This window comes from Danio aesculapii, chromosome 17 (genome assembly GCF_903798145.1).
Source record: "Danio aesculapii chromosome 17, fDanAes4.1, whole genome shotgun sequence".
In the NCBI taxonomy this organism is placed as follows: Eukaryota; Metazoa; Chordata; class Actinopteri; order Cypriniformes; family Danionidae; genus Danio; species Danio aesculapii.
Window position 1 is genome coordinate 21,222,389 of NC_079451.1, and position 21,949 is coordinate 21,244,337.

A 21,949-nucleotide genomic window follows, 5' to 3' on the forward strand; every position below is an offset into this window, starting at 1 on the left:
CGTCCAGATCAATAACTTGTGACATTCGTAGAATTACAGACTGTTGATTTAGTTTTTAGTGGTCCTTCGGACGTTTATTTAAAGCTTTTGACATTGGTGAACACACACTGTGAGATTGAATTGTTGTAATTGCTGTAAAGCAAGTAGAATAGATTTTAAAAGCTTAGTTTTTCTTTTATGTGTTTTTTTTTCAATCAGGTTAATGTTGATTCGTGAAATTTAAAAAATGCAAGATGTAATTTTGTTAATGCATGGCTTTGTGCACAGTGTTAAATGGATCATTCACACAAGAATTCAAAGATTGCTGTACGTTTATTCACCCTGCACTCTCAGAAATAAAGGTATGCTGGCTGCCACTGGGGTTGTACCTTTTCAAAAGGTACAAATTTGTACCTTAAAGGTCCATATTAATATCTCAAGGGTACATATTAGTACTTAAAATGTACAAAAGTGTTACTCTGAAAATTTTTAGGTACTAATATATACTTCTGAGGTACCAATTTCAGTGTACAGCTCGCGTACATTTATTTCTGAGAGTGTGTGACCACACAATATAGATGACTTTCTCTTCAGCTTAGAGATTTTTTTATTAGCAGAAACCGTTGTCCTTGGTTATACCTAGAATGCCAGCCAATGGCTGCTGGTACTCTAAAAGTAAAAAACTTAACCATATACTGGCCAAACAAATTCTGTGGCTCCTGATGATTGAGGTCTTATGACCCATGCAAGAAAATAAAACTGACACAGTTTTTTTACTGTTTTACTGCAACATCAAGGATAATCAAAAGCAAGGACTGTTATAATGAGCAATACAGCACAAGCGTCCTTCCTCACTGTTGTAAACACTGCATCATGTGTGAGTTTGCGCTTATGTATACATCATTATGCAACACACTCGTAAAAAATGCTTAGCGCAGTTTGCTGAGGCTGTGGATTAAAGTTAATCATGTTGTAAGTGTTTAGTTTTTTGGATTGTTTCGCTTCACAAGATCTTAATGTAGCATCAGGAGATCAGGAGTTACTCATGTAGTTTTGCTTGTATGTTTTTATTTAGAATTTTTTTTTACTTTCAGAGTACCAGTAGCTGTTGACCTGCATTTTGTTCATCAATAAACCACAGTTTCCATGTAAAATCTCCTTTAATGTTCAACTTTAAAAAAAATTACCTACATTTTGCAAACTTCCATCAAATCTGTTGAAAAATAGTCATTAAAATAATAAAACTTACCATACATAGGGAATATTTTAATAACCGTAATCAAAAGAGTTTAACGTTGGTTTAAGAAGTAGGGGGACACAAAATGGGTAAACTTGTTTTATTATTATTTAAGTCTTGTTACATACATTTAGGGAAAAAAATATGGTAATACTTGAAATGTTGATTATAATGATAATTTCTGCTAAAAATAATAGTAGACTATAAATTATGTACGAGAAAAATGTCTTTCTTTATGGTTTAATAAAAGCCAGTCGACAGTAATCATTTCAAAAAGTCAAAAATGTTTCTTATTCAATGGATAGGCCACCCAAAAAATAAATATTGGTTCCAAATAGTGGTTCCAAACGCTTTTTGAGCTTCTTTATTCTGTTAAATGCAAAATAAGATGTTTTGTAGAATGCTCAACCTGCAACCATTGACTTCCATAGTATTTACTTGGAATTGAAGTGGTTTCTTCAGAATATCTTCATGTGTGTTTAACAGAAGAAAGTCAAACAGGTTTGAAACAAGTAATGGGTGAGAAAATGATGTCAGAATAAATTTTTGTGAACTATCCCTTCAATCTTTTGTTTGTGGGAATGAAATTTAAATACATCAAGGAACAACTTCCACTGTTAAACAAACTATTATTCTAACTTCTGTACCTGAAAAAGTTAAATAAATCACAGATTCTGTCTGACAGAAAATCAGATTATCCTGACCTGAGCTCATATACTCAGCCAACTCGCATCTCCTTTCTTTCTTTTCATCCATAATGACATTACAGTCATCTGTTGCTGCTTCTGGTGTTTCATCGCTGACTGTGCCGCAACCGCGATACCTGCTTGTTAGAACTTTCAGTGAGCTATTTTTAGAGTGTAGACATTGCTGGACGCACTTTTCCACAAAGGCAGATTCTCTGTGTCCTGCCCCATCCTGTATCTCCGTGACGATGACTTGCTTGAGGCTAAAAAAAAATCATAACAAATGAATTTGAGCGTGTGGGGAACACAAACAGGCTTTTGAAAAGTGAACATTTCCCCCTGTGCTCAGTAGAAATTATGCCACTAAAAACATCATAAATAAAATATGGGTAGTTGTTGACATAGCAAACACCATTATATATTATTTTATTTTAAATATACACCAGATATGTTTATGTAGTTTGATATTTATGAAGTCTGATGTTTTGGAAAATATGACTAACTAATGATAAATTCTTTCACCGATTTCTTCTTTATTTTTAAAATTTTTCCTGAGCTGTATCTTTAAAAGGGGTGACATGGTGGCTCAGTGGTTAGCACTGTCGCCTCACTGAAAAAGGTCACTGGTTCGAGTCCTGGTTGGGCCAGTTGGCATTTCTGTGTGGAGTTTGCATGTTCTCCCCGTGTTCACGTAGGTTTCCTCTGGGTGCTCCGGTTTCCCCTACAGTCCAAAGACATGTGCTATAGGTGAATTGAGTAAGCTAAATTGTCCATAGTGTATGTGTGTATGGATGTTTCCCAGTGTTGGGTTGCGGCTGGAAGGGCATCCGCTGTGTAAAACATATGTTGGATAAGTTGGCGGTTCATTCCCCTGACGAATCAAGTGACTAAGCCAAAGGAAAATGAATGAATGAATGTGTCTTCAAGACTTAAATTAAGAAAAACAACTGATAATAATAGAGTGAAATAGTGTGAGATCGACTTGTCTTCATGGAGTGCTATTTATTTTACATGAAAATATCAATATATTATTTTTTCTTCATGACTTGTGACTTCATGACGTTTTCAGTAAAAAGTGATGTCACGCTAAAAAGGACGTAAAATTATGTTTTATTGTAGTTCCAAAAAAGTTCAATATTAGGGCTGGGCTATTAATCGAAAAGTAAGCGAAATAGACATTCAAAATCTAATTGATCAAATTTTTCCAGGACATTTTTTTCTATTACTTTTCCTACATGTCACGTGACCCCTCTCTGTTAAAGTCTGTGGCTGATTTCTACGTCTGCGGCCACTTTGCAGCCACATCTGATCTCTGATCATGTGGGATGATGGACCCATTCTTGAGGCTTACTTTGCACTTCACTGATGATGATTGGAAGCTGCACCCGAGATGCCTTGATACAGCATATTATCTATTACATTCAAATATTTTAACGTAAATAATAATTTGTTTACAGAAGATGCTAGAAATGCACTGTTTAAATTATTATTTACAGGATATAAAAGAGTTATTTTACTTAGCCGCTGTCACCACTGGCTTGCATGGTTCAGGATCAATAGAGCTTTGCATCGTTGGATCTGCTCTTCAAAATTTGGACTCTCAGTAGTGATTATTAAACCACACTGAACTGAGCTAAACCGAACTAAACTTAAACACTACAAATTGAACTACACTGTTCCTATTTACTATGACCTTTTATGTGAAGCTGCTTTGACACAATCTACATTGTATAAGCGCTATACAAATAAGGGTAAATTGAATTGAATTGAATTAGAAGAGCTACTGCTTATTTTTTACTTTTAATATGAAAAAAAAATATAAAAAATAATTGTATTTTATTTCCAAAAGGGCAAATTACTTATTTAACTGTTAATTTTAGGCAATGTGTTTAAATTTCCATTGTTCAACGTTGATGTTCAGTAAATAATCATAGATAATAGATGGTGTGTATTTCCTTCAATTGTTTTAAATTCAAGTAATGCACCCTTCATTCAGAAATCTCACACTTGTAATGTGTGAGCATATTTACTGTCCAACACTTGTCAGTGAACTTTGAGGGCAAAAAAATAAAATAAATAAATAAAATAATCGTTCATTAGTCAGAATAGAGTTAAAATGTTCAATTAATCAAGATGTTGATCTTAGGCCAAATCACCCAGCTCTATTAAATCTGTGGAAAATTCTGAGACAAAAACTGAACAGGTGCACGTCATGGGCTTCACAGGGGGATTCAGACACATGACCTTGAATGGGGTCCTTCAACTAATTAAAGTTTTCTGTGCAAATGGCAATATAAAATTAGCAAAGAATGTCATTTTTAGTGACAAAATGAATTAAGTTTCATGTTTTAGAAATATATGGATAACACAAATGGTCGCCATTTATTAAAATAGCCACTATGTAAGTGCTGTAATCTATTGATATGTTGGTATCCAGTCACACCAACAGTTTGAGATTTGGTTCAAAAATGTAAAAACATTTAATAACACAGCAGCTTTTATAACAAGATCCATGGAAGACATGAAATGTTTAACCATTTACTGCATTTTAAATTATGTCTATTTATTATATTCATTATTTTCATGTCAACAACCCCATGCATAATGACACGATATACTGAACTTTAAAAGTTGGTCAATTTTACTTTCAGTATAAGGGTCAATCGGTTTGGCTGAACACTTTAGAATAGTCATTTTTGCGGTTAGTTGAACCACAGAATGATTCCCTTCTTTATCTGGCATGGCTGAATGATTTTAAATGGTATAGAGCGCAGTAGGAGAGATGAAGTGGACCGTTTCTGAAACGAGAGAATGCTACAGTTGTCAATTATGGAGGATGCCTTTTTATGTCCAAATTTTGGAGTTTAGTTTTGGGAACGTTCATAAAACGGTTTCTTTCACGGGTGCTGAACTTGCGCTGTGCGTTGTAAAGGAGAGCGCAGTATGCATCTGAGGTTGACTGATGCTTATGATGACCTCTTTTATTTGACAGATGGAGTTTCAAATACAGCAGCTGTCAAACTTAATAACCGAGCACATGAATAAATGAATCCATTCACACAATCCAAGCAAGCCTGTAGCATTCATACTTCTTCAGACCTTTTTTTTTCACAGAGATAATAATACAGAACATAGAGCACAGAATCAGAGCAATCCATCAGACATTAAAAGTTGTCTTTGGCGAATAATAGCTACTAGGTCAAACTTCAGAGCTGGAAAGCCTGAAGGACTTCTGTTCCTTTTAAAGAAAGAGGAACTTGTCAATAGGTCAGAGCAGTTAGTGTTTTCATGTCTGGTAGTGTTAAGTTTCCTTTGAAGCCCAATTACTGTCGTATGACTCTGTATGTGTGTTTGACCCCTGACTTGCCTTTCAGTTAATCAATAGCTCTTGGGGAAGCATGTCGTACATCTTTAGAATGTCATCAGAATTATTTTCTCATCATGCGGGGTAGTGGTGTAACGGATCACAAATCTCACGGTTAGGATCACACTAGGGTTTGGACCGTTTTTTTTGGATCAGCAAAAAAGGGAGCAGACAAATGTCAGTTGCCTTTTGTTTATACAAAAATATTACTGCAAAAAGCATTGGTATTAACAAACAGAACTTAGAACCTGTCATTTTAATATAAATAAAAATTAAGAAAGAGTCAGCTGAAAAAAAGGAAAATATTCAATACGAAAAATTATCTTTGCCACTAGGGATGCTCCGATCAGGATTTTCGCAGCCGATACCGATTCCTTGTCATGGTGATCGGCCGATACTGAGTATTGATTCTGATGCTTCAAGCTTTATAATGCATTAAGCACATTTTCCCTCTAAGTATGACACTTAAGTGGCTATTTCTGTCCTTACCTAAGAGAATAAATGAAGGATGTTCCATATAATCTCTTAAACATGTCTCTTATAACCATTTATTGTGGACATGTCATGGTCAAAAGCAGCTTTACAGAAAATAATAGATAAAATATATAAAAACTAAAAGTTCTGTGTTTTTGGCTATGTAAAAAGGCTTTAATACATGCAAGGCCATTCCAATCTCTTGCTAATTCACTCTCATCTCCACGATTTCCGGGGTATGTTATCCAATTCAAAACGCCTGCCATAGGTTCATGAGATCGCCCAGACTGGCATGTACTGATCCAGTCATAAAATGTGATTATCGGCCGATATCTCCAGTTGATCGATCAGAGCATCCCTATTTGCTACTGTTGCTGATACTGCTAAATATAGAAATCGAACATCTTGTACAACACATCATATTTATTTTCAATTAATGATTAAAAACTTCACACATAAAACTTCATGTTTCATTATAGGCGTTTCATTTTTGAAAACCTATTCAGTGACATAATTTTGATGCTTGTTTGTCGCCACCCATTGGTTACACAATGTAGTTGTGTAAACATTTACTAGCATCAAGTTCCATTAAACTGTGATTTTTTTTTTATTTTTATCTTTACTATAAACATCAGCGTTTATATCTGAACTGTAAACTGTTCTCCCAGTACTTCTGTGTTATTTAATTGTTATTAACTAACTGAAAAAGTGTAAACTGACTCTCTCTCGATAAAACGCAGATTTTAATACAGCGCTTTTGAAGGATTAATAAACCTATGCAAATTATTATAATTTATCATTCATGTTATGCGGGTTTGAATTGAGATCACAATCTTTTAATGTTTAATTGTGCAACTTTACACTGAATGGATTAATGCAGGCTAAACAAACAGTCACAGAAGACACCTTAAATTAATAACTCAAGAAAACATTTAGGTCCCACCACAACTTTTTCCATCATCGATTCGATTCGAATGATTTGGGAGGCGATCTTTGTCGGATTAACCTACAAGTTAAAAAAAAAAGTTATTAATCAGCAGGTCACATGCTTTCCAGTCTGGGTTGTGATCTGTACAGATCACGGATCAACCATGATCCGTTACACACCTAATGTGGAATACTTGCATTAATTGTTCTTCAATGTTCTTCATAATTCCTATAGTTTATCTTTTACTCGCCCTCCACTTGTTCCTCATCTGTTTGAGTTGCTGTTGAGAACAAGATAACATATTTTTGTGGAATGATGGAATCTGATACCTGTTGAATTCCATTGTTGAAGGCTACCTGTTTCTGATTCTTCAAAATATTCCATTCATGTTTATTTCTATAGCACTTTTACAATGTAGATTGTGTCAAAGCAGCTAAACATAGAAGTTCTGGTAAATTGAAACTGTGTCAGTCCAGTTTTCAGAGTTCAATTTAGGTCAGTTCAGTGTGGTTTAAATTTCACTGCTAGAAGTCCAAACACTAAAGAGCAAATCCATCGATGCGCAGCTCTATAAGTCCCAAACCAAGCAGGCCAGTGGAGACAGTGGTGAGAAACACAATATCTTGTATTGGGTTCACCCAAAAAGAAGAACAAGTTTGGAATTGCTTGAGGGAGACTAAATGGCAACCAAATTATCATTTTGAATCAAACTACTTCGTCAGGGAAACCTTTAGCAGCACCCTAGCCTCTCACTGTGTAATTTTAATCAAGTGTCTTTGTTCAACTTTCAGAGGTTTATTTTACATGAATGAAAATCCGGTCGTCATAATTACTTACTCCTCCAAAAGCTATTGAATTTCAGTCATTATACAGGGAAAAGGGCATGTTAGTTTCTTCAAATTTACCGAATAAAGAAGCAATACAACTTGCTTTGAAAGATTGTTCATTTTTATTTGTGTGAAACTGAACATTTCAGACATGATGGTACGATCACATCAATCATACTAATACACAGCGTCATAATATTATGTTTTGTGGTCTCCCTGTGTATGTTTGAGCAATTACATCATCATTCATTTGAATAATGGACACAGGGTAATTATGGCGGTGTTCCAGGTCTATTAGAGATGAATGTAATCAGTTCTTGAGCCTGTGATGCCAGTGTGTTCTAAGGCAATGATTTAGGTAAAATACTAGCCAGCTAAGATAAAACATTTTCAATTTGAGAGATTGCAGTTAGAAAAGGCCAGAACAACATATGCTCATTAAAAAGTGTTTATTGCACCTACTCGGTTTAGTAGCCATGTTTGTCCCTGCCCAATTAAAATTCTCTAAACTCTTGCCAGACCTGCGACCTGATTAAGGTGCTGATTTTTCAACATTAGTTCACTTAGCCGGTTGCATTAATGTTAATTAGTAAAGGTTAAGAAAATCATAATGGCTCATCTACACACACCACTTATTTAATCATAGCAACTACAGCTGCTTAATTACAAATCCTATTGATTTTCTTTTATAGGTTTTGCATGGCAGAGTGTGATGACCCATGCACGGCAGAGGAACTCTTTGTGTGGATATAAGAGTGAATCTGTGGACCAGGTCAACTGTCGGATAACTATGGACAGAACTTGGCCAGAAAAGAAGGCTAAAAAATGTTCAACCCAAAGAGGAAAAGCTAAGGAGGTAAAAGGGAAGTCTGCCGAGAGAGACCGGAAGCTGTACCCCCTCAGGGGACGGCATGGATTGGGTGAAGTGAGTGCACTAAACTGCTGTGTTGTACTGACGCGCTTGGACGAGAGTGAAACGTGTAGGAATGGCATGAAGGCCCAGGTGAAGGAAATGCAGGGGAAGTCAAAAATCTGCAAGTGTCGCAAGAAAGCCTGTAAGTCTTGCAAATCAGCGGCCGAACCAAAAAGCAAAGTGAAACCTGATAAATCTGCCTTATACACAGAATTCATCCTTGAACCTCGCCAGAGACGGCTGGCCTCTCTGAATGCAGAAGCCGTTAACAGTCTGCTCTTGGACAGAGTAGACCCCCAGCAGACATCAAAACCCTCAAAGAAGCAGCAACAGACAAAAGGAGACCCCTCTCTCTCTAAAGACACTGCTAAAGATAATGATTGTCCCAGAAAAGGCCAAGACAACAGAAAACGAGGATGTACCGGAGAGACGGAACAGAACCGGAATCCCAAAAAAGCGAAGACAGAAAGCGACACTATTGATCTTCAGACTCTAAACAGTCCCGCTCCCAAGCGTCTGGCTGGTTTAAATGCAGCAGCCCTGCTCAAGCTGACCAGCACGTCCTCGGCGGGGAAGCGCAGGGGTAAAACAGAAGGCAAACCGAGCGCTGGTGGAGTGCGAGGGAAGCAGCTACTGTCTAAGTCACGTAAACAGCAGCACAACTTGGCCTGTCAGTCTACGTTAAAGGTGTCGCAGCAGTGCTGCAGCTTCTGTGAGAAGCATGCTCTACACAATGAGGCATTATGGGATGGGAGCACAGGAAGCCATGGCTTTATTAGCCCAGGATATCAGTGCAGATCCATGCTCGGCTTTCCCCTAAAGCCTGTGAAGGAAGAGAAAACGGAGACTGATGTGAAATCATATTACTGCTGTTCCCAAGAGAGATCAGTGGAGTACTGCCATAGACTAGCCCTGTTCCTCGGCCAAAAACCCTACCCGGAAACGGATGAACATTCTCTGAAGGGATTTCTACCTTCTCCACACACTCTGACGCATTCAGCGATGCCCATCGGTGCCCATCCGTATCCCTGTTATCCTGGGTATTACGTCCACATTGCTCATCATGGGACTCCATCGCTTCCAGTAAGCTCAAACCAAGGAAGCCACCCACCCTCGTCTGTTCCCCCGCTGAAGATGTGCTCTAGCGGGGTCCAGAGACCCAAACTGCTGCCATCTACGGTGTCCCATCCTACGGGGATCCCTCATCCGGCGTACTGTAACTCTGTGGGCACCTGCTATGGTGAAGCCTGCAGGCTCAGCAGCTATGCCTACAGACCCACGCAACCCATCTCTAGCAGGGGCTGTTCGTACAACGCAGGATGCTCCAGCTGCATGCACAAAATGGAAACAGGTAGGATGCGCAATGGAATAAAAGATTCTAATGTTTCTTGTTTTGTCAAACTAACTCCATGCCTATTGACCTTATTCTTCATGTACAAGTGGGTGCAGCCATTGAAAATGTTTTGACTCGAGACCAGTCTCATTTACTTCCATTGATTTTTAGACATTAAAAAATGCTTGATGTTGCAATCTGATATTTTTCTATAATATTCTTACATTTTTTTTTTGTATAGTCATGAACATACTTGTTTGTATAGCAATTGTTTATTTATTAGTTTTTTATTCCAAAGGCAACTATGTCGGAATTTCTAAACCGATCTCAAAAACAAGCGCTGTTCCGTATTGCAGAATAAAGTCAATAGCTATACAAGTAACTGGGAGCCTTTACACTTGAAACAGATGCTTTGTAATTCTGATTTCTGTACTGGTGATTATGATTGACTTATGGAGGAAAGAGACATTTCTCTCATTTCACATTATTGTTGCAATTTTATGACAAGCATAATAGAAACTTTAAAGCATGCACATATGCTTGGCAGAATACCTACTAAACAAAAAAAAGAATGTTTCCTGTTTTGAATCTTTTTATTTTTTTGTGTACAGGCAACTATGGTTTCAAAACGATCCCTTCATGCTCTGATGCAAAGTCCTGTATTATACTGTATATGCCACACCAGTTTGTGGCAATGTCACCATTATGGTTTAGTACGGTTTAAGTACTAATGTATGTCTACAGACTGAACACTTTCTTTTCCACAAAATTATGTGTCTGTAGTTTTTTTATGAGAATCTAAAAGTGTCGCTTTAAAAAAAAATATTAGTGTTGTCAGTTCCCCCTAAAATATTCATTGCATAATGAATTGAAATATAGGTTTCAATTGTAGGTTTTATTCCTTCATTCATTTTTTTTCGGCTTAGTCCCTTCATTAATCCAGGGTGGCCACAGTGGAATGAACCACCTACTTATCCAGCACGTTTTACGTAGCGGATGCCCTTCCAGCTGCAACCCATCACTGGGAAACATTCATACACACTCATTCACATACATACACTATGGACAATTTAGCCTACCCAATTCACCTATACCACATGTCTTTGGACTTGTGGGGTAAACCGGAGCACCCAGGGGAAACCCACACTAACACGGGGAGAACATGCAAACTTCACAGAAACGCCAAGTGACCCAGTCGAGGCTCGAACCAGTGAACTTTTTGCTGTGAGGCGAACGTGCTACCCACTGCGCCACCTCAGCATCGGTTTTATTTGATTAATTTTTAGATTAATATTTAATCTTTTAATTAAATATGAATTAATATTTTTTAGATATTCAGTGTTTTTTGTTAAATTCAGTTTCATTTTAAGAAATTAATGCTTTAATTTTTAATCAATTCAATATGTCATAGTTTACAACATTTAAAGGGCACCCATGATGAAAATGATCTTTTGTAAGCTGTTTGGACAGAACTGTGTGTAGGTATAGTGTATTAGGGTGATGTAAAGACAATAAGTCTCTTTTTGCAAATTTCCTAATGTTCAAATAGGATCCAAATGCTTCCCATTTTGAGGCCCACTGCAACGTGACGTGTGGTTTCCCTGCCCACGGAATTGATTGACAGCCACATATTAACATGTCTCCGCAATAATGCATATAATCATATTAACAAGACAGGACGTGTACAAAGCAACCAAGATTAAAAGATCTGTTCAGCGCTCTGTGATCATCAATCATCATCAAATGTGATCAAGAATGAGTTTTACGAGTTTAAAACATTTTTAAATCAGTGCATGTTTGTAATCAGTTACAGCGAGTTTACAGCCTTTATCACCACAGCTACATGTAAGTACAATTATAAAAGAAGATGCTTCAATCCCGGTTTGTGGATGTTAAATCAGTTTGTACATTAACAGTTTGTACATTAACATAACGGATATCCATACAGCAGTGGATATTAACATGTATTCCGTCACATTTGCTGTGCAAAAACAGTACAAAGTTAAACGTACATGCTGTGTGTGTGTGACTCATCATTGCAGAAAGGCTTGAATTGACCCCACAACAAATACATCAAATAAATGATCATTGGTAAAGTTTTACTACAAACGTTACGTGATATCTGCAGCCTTTATGTCTGTCACTGTGCTGTTTATCTGACGCAGCACAGGCGGAGATTGAGGAACACTCTTGACAGGCACGTGGGAACGGTGGGCGGGAAAAACTAGCATTAAAGGCACAGGCAACAAAAACAGCTACATTGTGTTCAGCTACATTGTATTTTGAGCTAAAAACTTTACAGACACATTCTGGAGACACAAAAGACTTATCTTAAATCTTGAAAAAGGGGTAAAATAGGTGCCCTTTTAAAATATATATAAATCGAACTTGATTAATTCAAATATTCTTTAAAAAATAATCTTACAGAGCCCAAAATTTCGAATTTTAGCATGAAATTGTTTAGCAATAAAACAATTGAGTATAACCATTTAGTTGTCTATAAAGTTGTTTTCGACCTCTGTAAATTAACAAACGACTGAATTTTTCAGAAACGTTTATCTCTGAAACTGATGAAGTGATTTCCATTCATCATCGTCATTCCATACCATATTTGTGTCCACATTCTTGACCCAGTCTCAGCAGTAGACGTCTTTGTGAATGAGCTCAAGCGGTCTCAAAAGTGATTGATCTGAAGGTACGCACAACAAATACAGTGACATTAAGAAACCCCATCGACGTCGCATCAAGGACTCGCGAACGGCATGAATGGGAGACAAATGAAATGAAATTCCCTTCCCCAGCCGTGTCATTGTGGCTGCATGTTCCCTGCAGTCTGCTCGCTGCTGGTTTGAATGTGAGTAATTGCCACAGGTGGGGAGGGTGCTGGTTTATTTTTGTTGGCAGGAGTCTTGAACTGTCTGTTCATTGTGAGGCGGCAGCTGTGGTCGCGCAGCCGCTTGCGAACCAGAGACCTCCGCAGACATGCTCCCTCGTCGCTTTTTAACCACACGGCTGGGTTATACAATGTCATTTTTCACTCGCTATAATCTCCGTTAATGAGACACCGATCTGACTCTCTGCGGGTTTCTCTTTAGGTACAGCATGACTTTACGGTGCTGAGACAAACAAGTATAGCAGAGGCATTACATAGTGTTACTTTAAAACTGCTGCATTTGGATGACTATTTAAGGGATAGTTCACACAAAAATGAACATTTACTCAAGTTCTAAACTCTTAAATGTTTTCCCTCTCTGAAGAATGTTGAACCCAGTTTCCATTGACATGCATAGTGTGGGTAAATACTATGGAAGTTCAACAGGGACTACCCAGGGGTCCGTTCTTCGTATGTGGATTACTCAATTAGCTGGATTTGTTTATTCATGATTTGACACGATCCGGGATCATTTTATTCTTCGAAACTCATCCGAGAGTTGTTGTCAACAGTTCTGGTTAGGGCTGGGCGATTAATCAAAGTAATCGAAATCGACATTCTGAACCTATAATCAATCACTTTTGATTTTTTAGTAGTTGTATACACTTGGCAAAATAGTAAATAGTTAAAAAAAAAAAAAAAATATATATATATATATATATATATATATGCAACCTGCACTCCGAAATAAAAGCACAAAGAGTGTCATGGAGTGGTTCACCTTAAGAACATTTATTAAGATGAACTTGTTAGACAGAAACGCAAACTAATTTTAAGGTACTGACCCAGCTTTAGTATAATAATAGACATGCACAATTTTCAAATGTTTTTTTTTTTAGGAATAATAATTTATGCGGTCATGCACATGTATTGATGGCTAATATAACAGTGATTTGATGCTTCGCAGAAGTTGCAGACACCTTTACTGATATTAAAATGCTTTTTTGATGCAAAATTAATTTAGACAGCCAATTATTCCTTACTAGGGATGCACCGATCTCGATACTTGGATCGGATATCGGGTCGATACTTCATATTTTTGCTGAATCGAGTATCGGCCAGCTGGTACTGATCCAAATTCGATCATCCACAATTTAAACTGCATGTCGAGTTGACAACACGGAAAAACTTTCTCCAAAACTATTTGTTCCTGTTAGTTTAAATAATCAGTGGAGAAATGCATTTAGTTTTGCATTAAATGGCTTCATTTTGACCTGCAACAAGGAGTTAACTGCTGTTTCTAAATCGTGTTGCGCCATGTCTGTTAGATCAGCAGATCGCCTCCGCAACACTAGAGTAGAGAGGGTTATCACCTGCTCTTCACACACTAAGAAAGCCTACCTGAAGTTTTACATTTAAAAAAGTCTTAATAATACATTGGACAGATGTTGAAGAGACTGATTTCTTCCTTTTGTGCTGCTGTTTTGAACGTGTCCGCGGATACCAGTGGGCTGTGCGTTGTGTCTTGGTGCATCAAGCGCTTCATTCACACATCCGGCTGCGCAGACGCGCCGCTCTGTAAGATTATTCTCATAATGAGTTTTTGTTCTCTCATCCTTTTCTGTCTGAGTTTATTCTTCAGAGGTAAATACTTTAAGCGCTGTAAATAGTTCGTAAAGCCTGACTCATTGTCATCTAAGTAATTGATTAAATGAATAAAAATGAAATAGGCTATACATTGTCATTAATATAAAATTATCTAGCCTAATATAGGCTTCTGTGAAACTGCGGATATTTCACATTTTATTTAGATCAATATTGTATTTAACAGACCAGTTTGTTTGCCACTGAAGCATTTAAGCAGACATTGTTTTGAATTTTCACTCACGGCGAGATTTGGCGAGGGAATATTAAGTAAAACTGGCCTCAGACAGTTTAGTTTAGTTTGAAAAATATCAGGTTTTGCTAGAAGGCTGGTTATTTTACCCACGATTAGGGTCAATAGTGGTTTCCTATTGCAGATTTCAAAGAAAAATCTTAATGTAAAAAAGGAAACATAAGCTGGACCACAACAGATCATATCAATGTCCTAACGAATGCTCAAATGTAGCCTAGTTTACAGCAAGCATCATGTTTTTAGTTAGGTTGTGTGGTCTGTCATGTATAGTAGGCCTGTAGGTCTGTTATTTTTACCAAAGAAGATATATTATTTGAGTTTAGCACCAGAGCTATAGAAACAGTATTACGCTTAAAAAATAAATAAATAAATAAATAAACGGCACTGGATCAGGATCAGATCTGTATCGATGTGATGTTTTGTAAACAAATTTCGGGAGGAGCACACGCAGAAGTTTCAGTATCAAATACGTCATGGACAATTATTCCATTATCCAATCAGTTCTTGACCAAACCCCTATATATACCAAAGCTGTCTTACCTGCAGCATCTCACGACTTTAGCATCCCTCCACCACCCTGACACCTCACCTCTTAAGCATTATATTCCCAGGGGGAGTGTTCTGGGGCTGGGCTAGATACTTCGCTCGAATCCCAACTCCTCTCTGTTTCTTGATAAGGGGAATAACTCGAGTTGGGGTGTCTCCCCGAGCTCAGAGCCCTCTCCCCGGACAGCATGCCAAATACGCCTTATTCTTAAATGATTGCAAGTGTGAACTCGTGACTATACTCAGAATTTTGGTATCGAGATCGGATTGGTTCCAAAACAATTTTATCAGTGCATCCCTATTCCTTACGCCGATTCAGAAACTTAAATAGGCCTAGACTACTATAATAAAAAACGTCCGCTCTAAATGGAAATCTAAATAAATTGCTAAATACTCTTGACACATGAAAGTGTAAAGCCTGCAGCTCAAAACAAAGGTGGAAAGGTATTACGTATTATATTTAACAAACTGTTTATTCAATTCAATTCAATTCAATTCACCTTTATTTGTATAGCGCTTATACAATGTAGATTGTGTCAAAGCAGCTTCACATAAAAGGTCACAGTAAATAGGAACAGTGTAGTTCAGTTTGTAGCGTTTAAGTTCAGTTCATGTTTACTATGAATTTCGTATAATTTTGCTCACATGGATAATTGAATATTAATCAGATGACGTCATTATGCTGCTGAGCTGTCAGCCAATCATTCTTTATTAAGTTGATCATGATTTCATTGAGCAATAGATCTGTCCTTCACAACAAACACAGCGAATCTTAGATCAGATCGCAAACTTGTTTTTGGTGCTGCCTATTAAGGCACATTATAATTTAAACAAAAGCATGAATAATTTAATCAGGTATTCCAGCACAATTTTTGAACAGTTCTTTAGCATTCAGTAGGCCAGGGGTTTTCAACCTTTAGGACACTACTAATTGTGCACATGTTGTCATGGAAACATAGCTCAGTGGACAGTAGTACATTTCTTCTGAAGTGCAGAGAGCACTCTCGCGTGGAAACCACAAATACACCACAAAGAAGAGACACAAGAAATCTAACAGAGTATTTAACTGCATTTATTGATTCATCTGCTGAACACACAACTATAGATCATTTCAAAAAACATGTTACTCTCTTGGATTTTTACATGCTTTCAGATTATCATTAGCTGTGGCATAGTTCACTGAGATGTTAAGCACACAGCTGTCAAATCATAGAACAATTTTCTTCGATTGCAGGACCTTGTGCATAGCTTGTCACTGAACTATGGCTCTGTGTATTAAACGCTTCTCCATCTGAAAGCAGGTGCTGAGGATTTACTTCTGATTGCAGCTGGCTTTGCTGACAAAATGAGCACAAATATTGCCTTTAATTGATCATGCAGCCCTATCAAGTTTACCTGATTCAGTCTAATCTTTCAGTGGGAATGATACAAAGGTACATGAGCAATTCCATCATTAGGAACGTGACATTTGCAGTTAAAACCTAAAACATAAATTCACAGAGAAAGGATATGTTAACATTATATTGAATCTGTTTATTTTTCCAAAACAACTCTCCACAGAATTATGAGATCAGAAAAATATCAATCTGTAAACCATTTTGAATTTTAAATAGAAATTTCCTTAAATTTAAAAGGAAAATAAACATGCGTTATGGAAGTGACCAAAAAAGTTAGCAGTTAGAGTTTACAGTATACAACATACTTAGTAGAAATTCTGTGAATTAAACTACACAACCATAAAGAAGTAAGGCTAATCAAAAAGATAAGAATTAGCTCACTATAGAACAAAAATTATTGATTTTTTTATTTTTTATTTTTTTTTATTTATTTAACATTTTTGCACTTAAGAAGAAAAAGCTTCCTTATGAATGCGACATCTCTCCATTATGGTTGTGACACGTAAAATTGGCACTTGTGTGACTGGTAAATCAAATATAATAGTTTGAAAACGTTGACAGAGACATGTTTTAGTATTTTACAGTACTGTAAATCACAAGTCTACACAAAAAAACTGAGAAAGGGTTTCGCTATTTTTGTTTTACTTGATGATTTGCATGAAATCACTCACATGTAAACGCGGATGGTGTAATGGCTGAGCCTGTTTCTAAGATAACATCATGCTAATCTGTGATTGGTTCCTAGTTGGAAACTCCTGCAATAGGCTACTGTGTTTTCCAGTAGATGGCAGCAACGTTTTTAACGTTATCACAATGAATTGAATTAAAAGCGGAAACAAACTTTTAGATCGAATTTTACATAAAATGTTGCTAAAGGTCCAGTTACATCCAACATTACTGAATTAGCTAATTCAAATTAAAAACATAATGAATCGGCAAATACTTAACAATTGTATTGTAAAACTATGTGTTATCCTGTGAGAAGAAAAATATGTAACAAAATCTCAGATCTCTGAAACTCCTGACAGTCTTATTGCACTACTTTTAAACCTCCCGTTCACCCCCTTTGATCCCAACTTTAACTTCAGTTTATTTATATGAATATTATTCATTACTCAAAATTAGTTTTTCGTCTTCGTACAGTAGCCTAAGGCCCAATTCTATTTTTTAACCCTACTCTTTCCCCTACCCATTCCCGTTGACTCTTGAAACAGATTGTGAAGGGAAAGGGCTTCCAAATTTACCCCTAAGAAATGGGACAGCACTACAACACCTGCTCACGTTATCATATGTCATCGCGGTACTTCATTTGAGATCAGACTACCGCGACTGCTGTAGTTACTCCAGTTGTGTTATTTTTTGGTATTGATCTTTAGGAAATCACCGAAGGCAACGATACCATGTTATCATAATGATATAACGTGGCAATAAGCTCGTAACTTTACTGTGCATTTACACCGTGGTTATATTTATCTATGTAAACACGTAAAACAACAACACTACACCAACCAGACACTGTAAAAAGTGAATTCCCAGCCACTACACTTTTCTATCTAGCCCTACCCCTTAACCCTACGCCTTCAAACTAAGGAGAATTGGGAGGCACCTACCCTTTCACGTGAACACGCAAAACCAGGGGTAGGGCTAAGGGGTAGAATTGGGATTGGGCCTTCGTGTGGCTTTGCAGGGGAGGGACATGAGGGGCATTTGTTATGTATCGAACAGGGTTGAGATGGGAGAGCAAATAAAATAGTTCTGTTTACGTGGAGCGATTGCTTTTTTGTAATAGTCTAAATTCATAGTGTTGACATAGTATGGGAAATGTAAAAATATATATTCATTACAATAAAACTACATTCATTTTGGTGCCCCTAAGGATTGCATTTGCCTAGCATTTGCCTTTTCCACCCACGCAAGAAGTTTGATGGCTATCAGTTACCAACATTCTTTAAAATCCCCTCTATCAATGCTGAATTAATGATGATTTTTGAGTTGAGCTTGTGTTTAATATAATATTTTAGTATTGTTAGTCATGAGACCGTAGCATTCAAAAGAAACTTTAGACGCACCTGATCACTACTACCCTGATGAAGGCAGTTTTTTACCAAAACGCTTAGGTTTTTAAGGATTAGCTATGTAAATAGGGACTTTTTTCCACATATTTCGAGTGCCTTGGACTGAGTTTTGCTGTGTATTCCTCAAAATCTCTTTGAGTTCAAAAGAAAGAAACTCGATAGATTTGTTATACCAACATTTTTTTTTTTAAACAAATAGAGGGTGATTAAAATGATGTCAGATTTATTTTGGGGGTAAACAATCCTTTTAAATTGTGCAAATTGTGCAATTATTGAAAATAGAAAGCTGTACACTTACAAAAGATACTCTCACATTGCACCGTCTGCTATATTGAGGTGTTCAATACCGTATGTGCTAAAAATGGACTATTAGGAGAGTGCAAATTGATTAAAGCTGTCTATACTGTGGGGAGAAGTGAAGATTTTCTTCAATAACACAACACTTCACGCTTGAGTGAATGTACAATGGACTGCATTACTTTTTTTTCTAACCCAGATGGGTGCACAGTGAACAGGGTTATCTAAAGTATTGTTATCCTTTATTTGTGCAGACAGAGTGCGATTACCGCTTTAGCCACATCTCATTGTGTGCACTTAGTCTGAGGGCTGTTTGATTTGGTCAGAATTGGAGTTCAATTTACGCTTGTTGACTCCTATTAGATTTCTGGGATTCCCGATTGTAATAAAATGTCTGTGTTTGGTATTCATTGATGTCAGACCTCAGGGGAAAGAAAGGCTGATGGTGCTGATAAACCTGTCTTGAGTTCCTGATCTTGCTTACAAAAGGTTCGATCTGTTAAATCCGGTAACTAGTTAATCAGCTGTGAAAAAACTCATTCTGTTTCTTTATAGCAGTGAACAGTAACCGTAAATCGAAAGAGGTAATTGGATGATTTCAGTTAAGTCACGTACGCTAATTCGACTTTGCGTGAATTAAAGACTAAACTACATTAAGTGATCGAAAACTCTGTAGCCTACTACATTCCCAGTTATGTTTTTAAGAGCATCCCGAAAATGTAAGACTCATTAGAGGTTTAAAGACCTCCAAAGCTGTCCTAAACTAATAGATTGTAAAAATACCACAACATTTTTTGTGATTCTGTAATGATTAAACTGCTAGTTTGCATGAGCTCTTTAGTCCCAGTAGTATTTCTAATGCTAAAAGCGAATTATATATCTATAAACGTATAATTACATTTTTGTTGTACAGTGGTCCCTTGTTATTCATGGGAGTTACATTCTAAAAATAACCCAGGATAAGTGAAATCTGTGTAATAAAGTAGTCAGCTTTATTTTAAACAATTATCATAGATGTTTTAAGAAAAGCCCTCACTAAACGATTTATACACTTTTCTCAGACAGACATTTTCACCTTTTTCTCTCTTGTTTAAACACTCTCAAAGTTCAAACCTTTATAGAAAAATATGTCCAGTATAATAGATTGAAACCAAAGATCAAAACCATTTGATCTTCACTTTATTTATTCCGTAATGGCGCCCTACAGCCGCGTAACTTCTACTTTCCTACAACATGTCCAGAAGTCCAACTTTCTGTGCGATGGTTAACATCTTCCTTTGCCTTTTGGGTGCTACCGCAGGTGCCTATTTATTTATTAATATATATATATATATATATATATATATATATATATATATATATATATATATATATATATATATATATATATATATATATATATATATATATATATATATATATATATATATAAGCATATTATTATAGGTCGTAATATCAAGAAATGAAGTGAATAATATAGATAAAACAAAACCAATCAGCGGTAGGGAATGTCAACAATGATAGTCATGTAATGGTATTAATAATGTCAGTAAAAATAACAATAATAATAATAATAACACCTGTCATTTTAAATGAGTAGTTTGAACAAACATCATTTTTTTGTGTAATGCACTAAAGGAGTGTTTTAAAGAGTCTTCACATAGACCTTCTCAGTGGGGGTGAGGGATTAAGTACTTGTAACCGTTAAGAATATAAAGTTCCCAAAAATGGCAACAATTAAATTTGTGTTAAAATTGTATTGATAAACAAAATACAGTATATATTGAACTTGGGCATTATGGTGGCTCAATGGTTAGCACTGTCACCTCATAGCTAAAAGGTTGCTAGTTTGAGTCCTGGCTGAGACAGTTGGCATTTGAAGGAAAATGAATGAATGAATTTTGAACTTGTGCGCGCCACAAGTGAAAATGGGATGCAGTGCAGCTTTGGTGCTGCAAGAGATGAGTAAATAATGGTTGATTTGTCATTTCAGAGTTTAAGACGACTCTTTCATGCATTACTAGAAGAATGCATCACACACACACCGGCTCACACCTCAAATTTCCTCATCACTATGGGAACTGCATAAGCAATTGACAGGAGGTTTCCCAAGATTGGCTCATCCACTGTTGGCCCACAATTTGGTCTTGTTTTTTTTAAATGCCCACACAAACCTTTTGACATCCTTGAGTCACGGCAATTAGAAAACTGCTCATTATAATTATATCACCATTGTAATTTTTGTGTTTTCTTTTAAAATAGTTGCTTGTGTCTCCATGTTTGTGTAACACATAAAGTTCATACCAGTTTTATAACACAGCTGTTCTCCAATGTATAACACAGCTGTTCTCCAATGTATAGTATGCAAAGTTGCTAACGAGGAAAGTGCACTTAATTATTTTTCTTTTCAACGTTTTCTGACTGAAGTGTAGCAGAATTTGTAACATTTTAACAATGCCTATATACAGTATTTTTAAAACCATTTTACTGGCAATATAATTGGTCAAAAGACTTACTGTCTGTTAGCGGTGAATGGTTTATAAATAAGAACATCCCTATAACACACACAGTACTTGCTGTTTCTGCTGAACTTAGTTCCCTTTTTAGGGTTCAGATTCACAGTGATACTGCAGTCTTCATTTTGTATGGTTTTCTTACCTCCAGATTGGTCAGTTTAATATAGGTTGTCAAATCGTCTCTTTTAACCGCACACACCATGAACTGAAACTAACAGCTTTAGGAGTTTTTAAACCCTTTTAAAAATGATCAGGAGGTTAAAAGGTGCTATTAAGGTGCTGTCACACAAAATAAACTGCGACGATTTCCTCTTCTTGCCTGGTGTAGGGATGCAACGATTATAGATTTTGGTTGTACGATTATAGTCTGAGGAATAATCATGGTTTCCTGGTTATGATTTCTATGCATACTAGTTTAGGAAATCACATGAAAACTCCTCATATTTTAAAGTGTTATTTATTGCTGCTCAGTAATCAATTAATACAGCACAAAATAATAATAAAAAACAAACAATAGTCCATTTCTCTTTGGACTTAAAAATAAGTGATAAAAGTTTCTGGCATTTAAACATGAGCAATAATTTTACACTGAAAAAATGACAAAACAA

The 21,949-nt window shown here is 36.5% G+C and overlaps 1 protein-coding gene across 4 annotated transcripts in view; it reads left to right on the forward strand.

Annotated features, from left to right (window-relative positions):
- Nucleotides 1–21,949, forward strand: part of bahd1 (bromo adjacent homology domain containing 1) — a 75,252-nt gene that overhangs the window by 42,924 nt on the left and 10,379 nt on the right. For all 4 annotated transcript variants that reach the window (XM_056476943.1, XM_056476941.1, XM_056476945.1 and 1 more), the window contains exon 2: nt 8,188–9,759. In XM_056476943.1, the coding sequence (XP_056332918.1) occupies nt 8,208–9,759 (1,552 nt within the window). In that variant the 5' untranslated portion in view covers nt 8,188–8,207. The remainder of the gene's footprint in view (nt 1–8,187; nt 9,760–21,949) is intronic.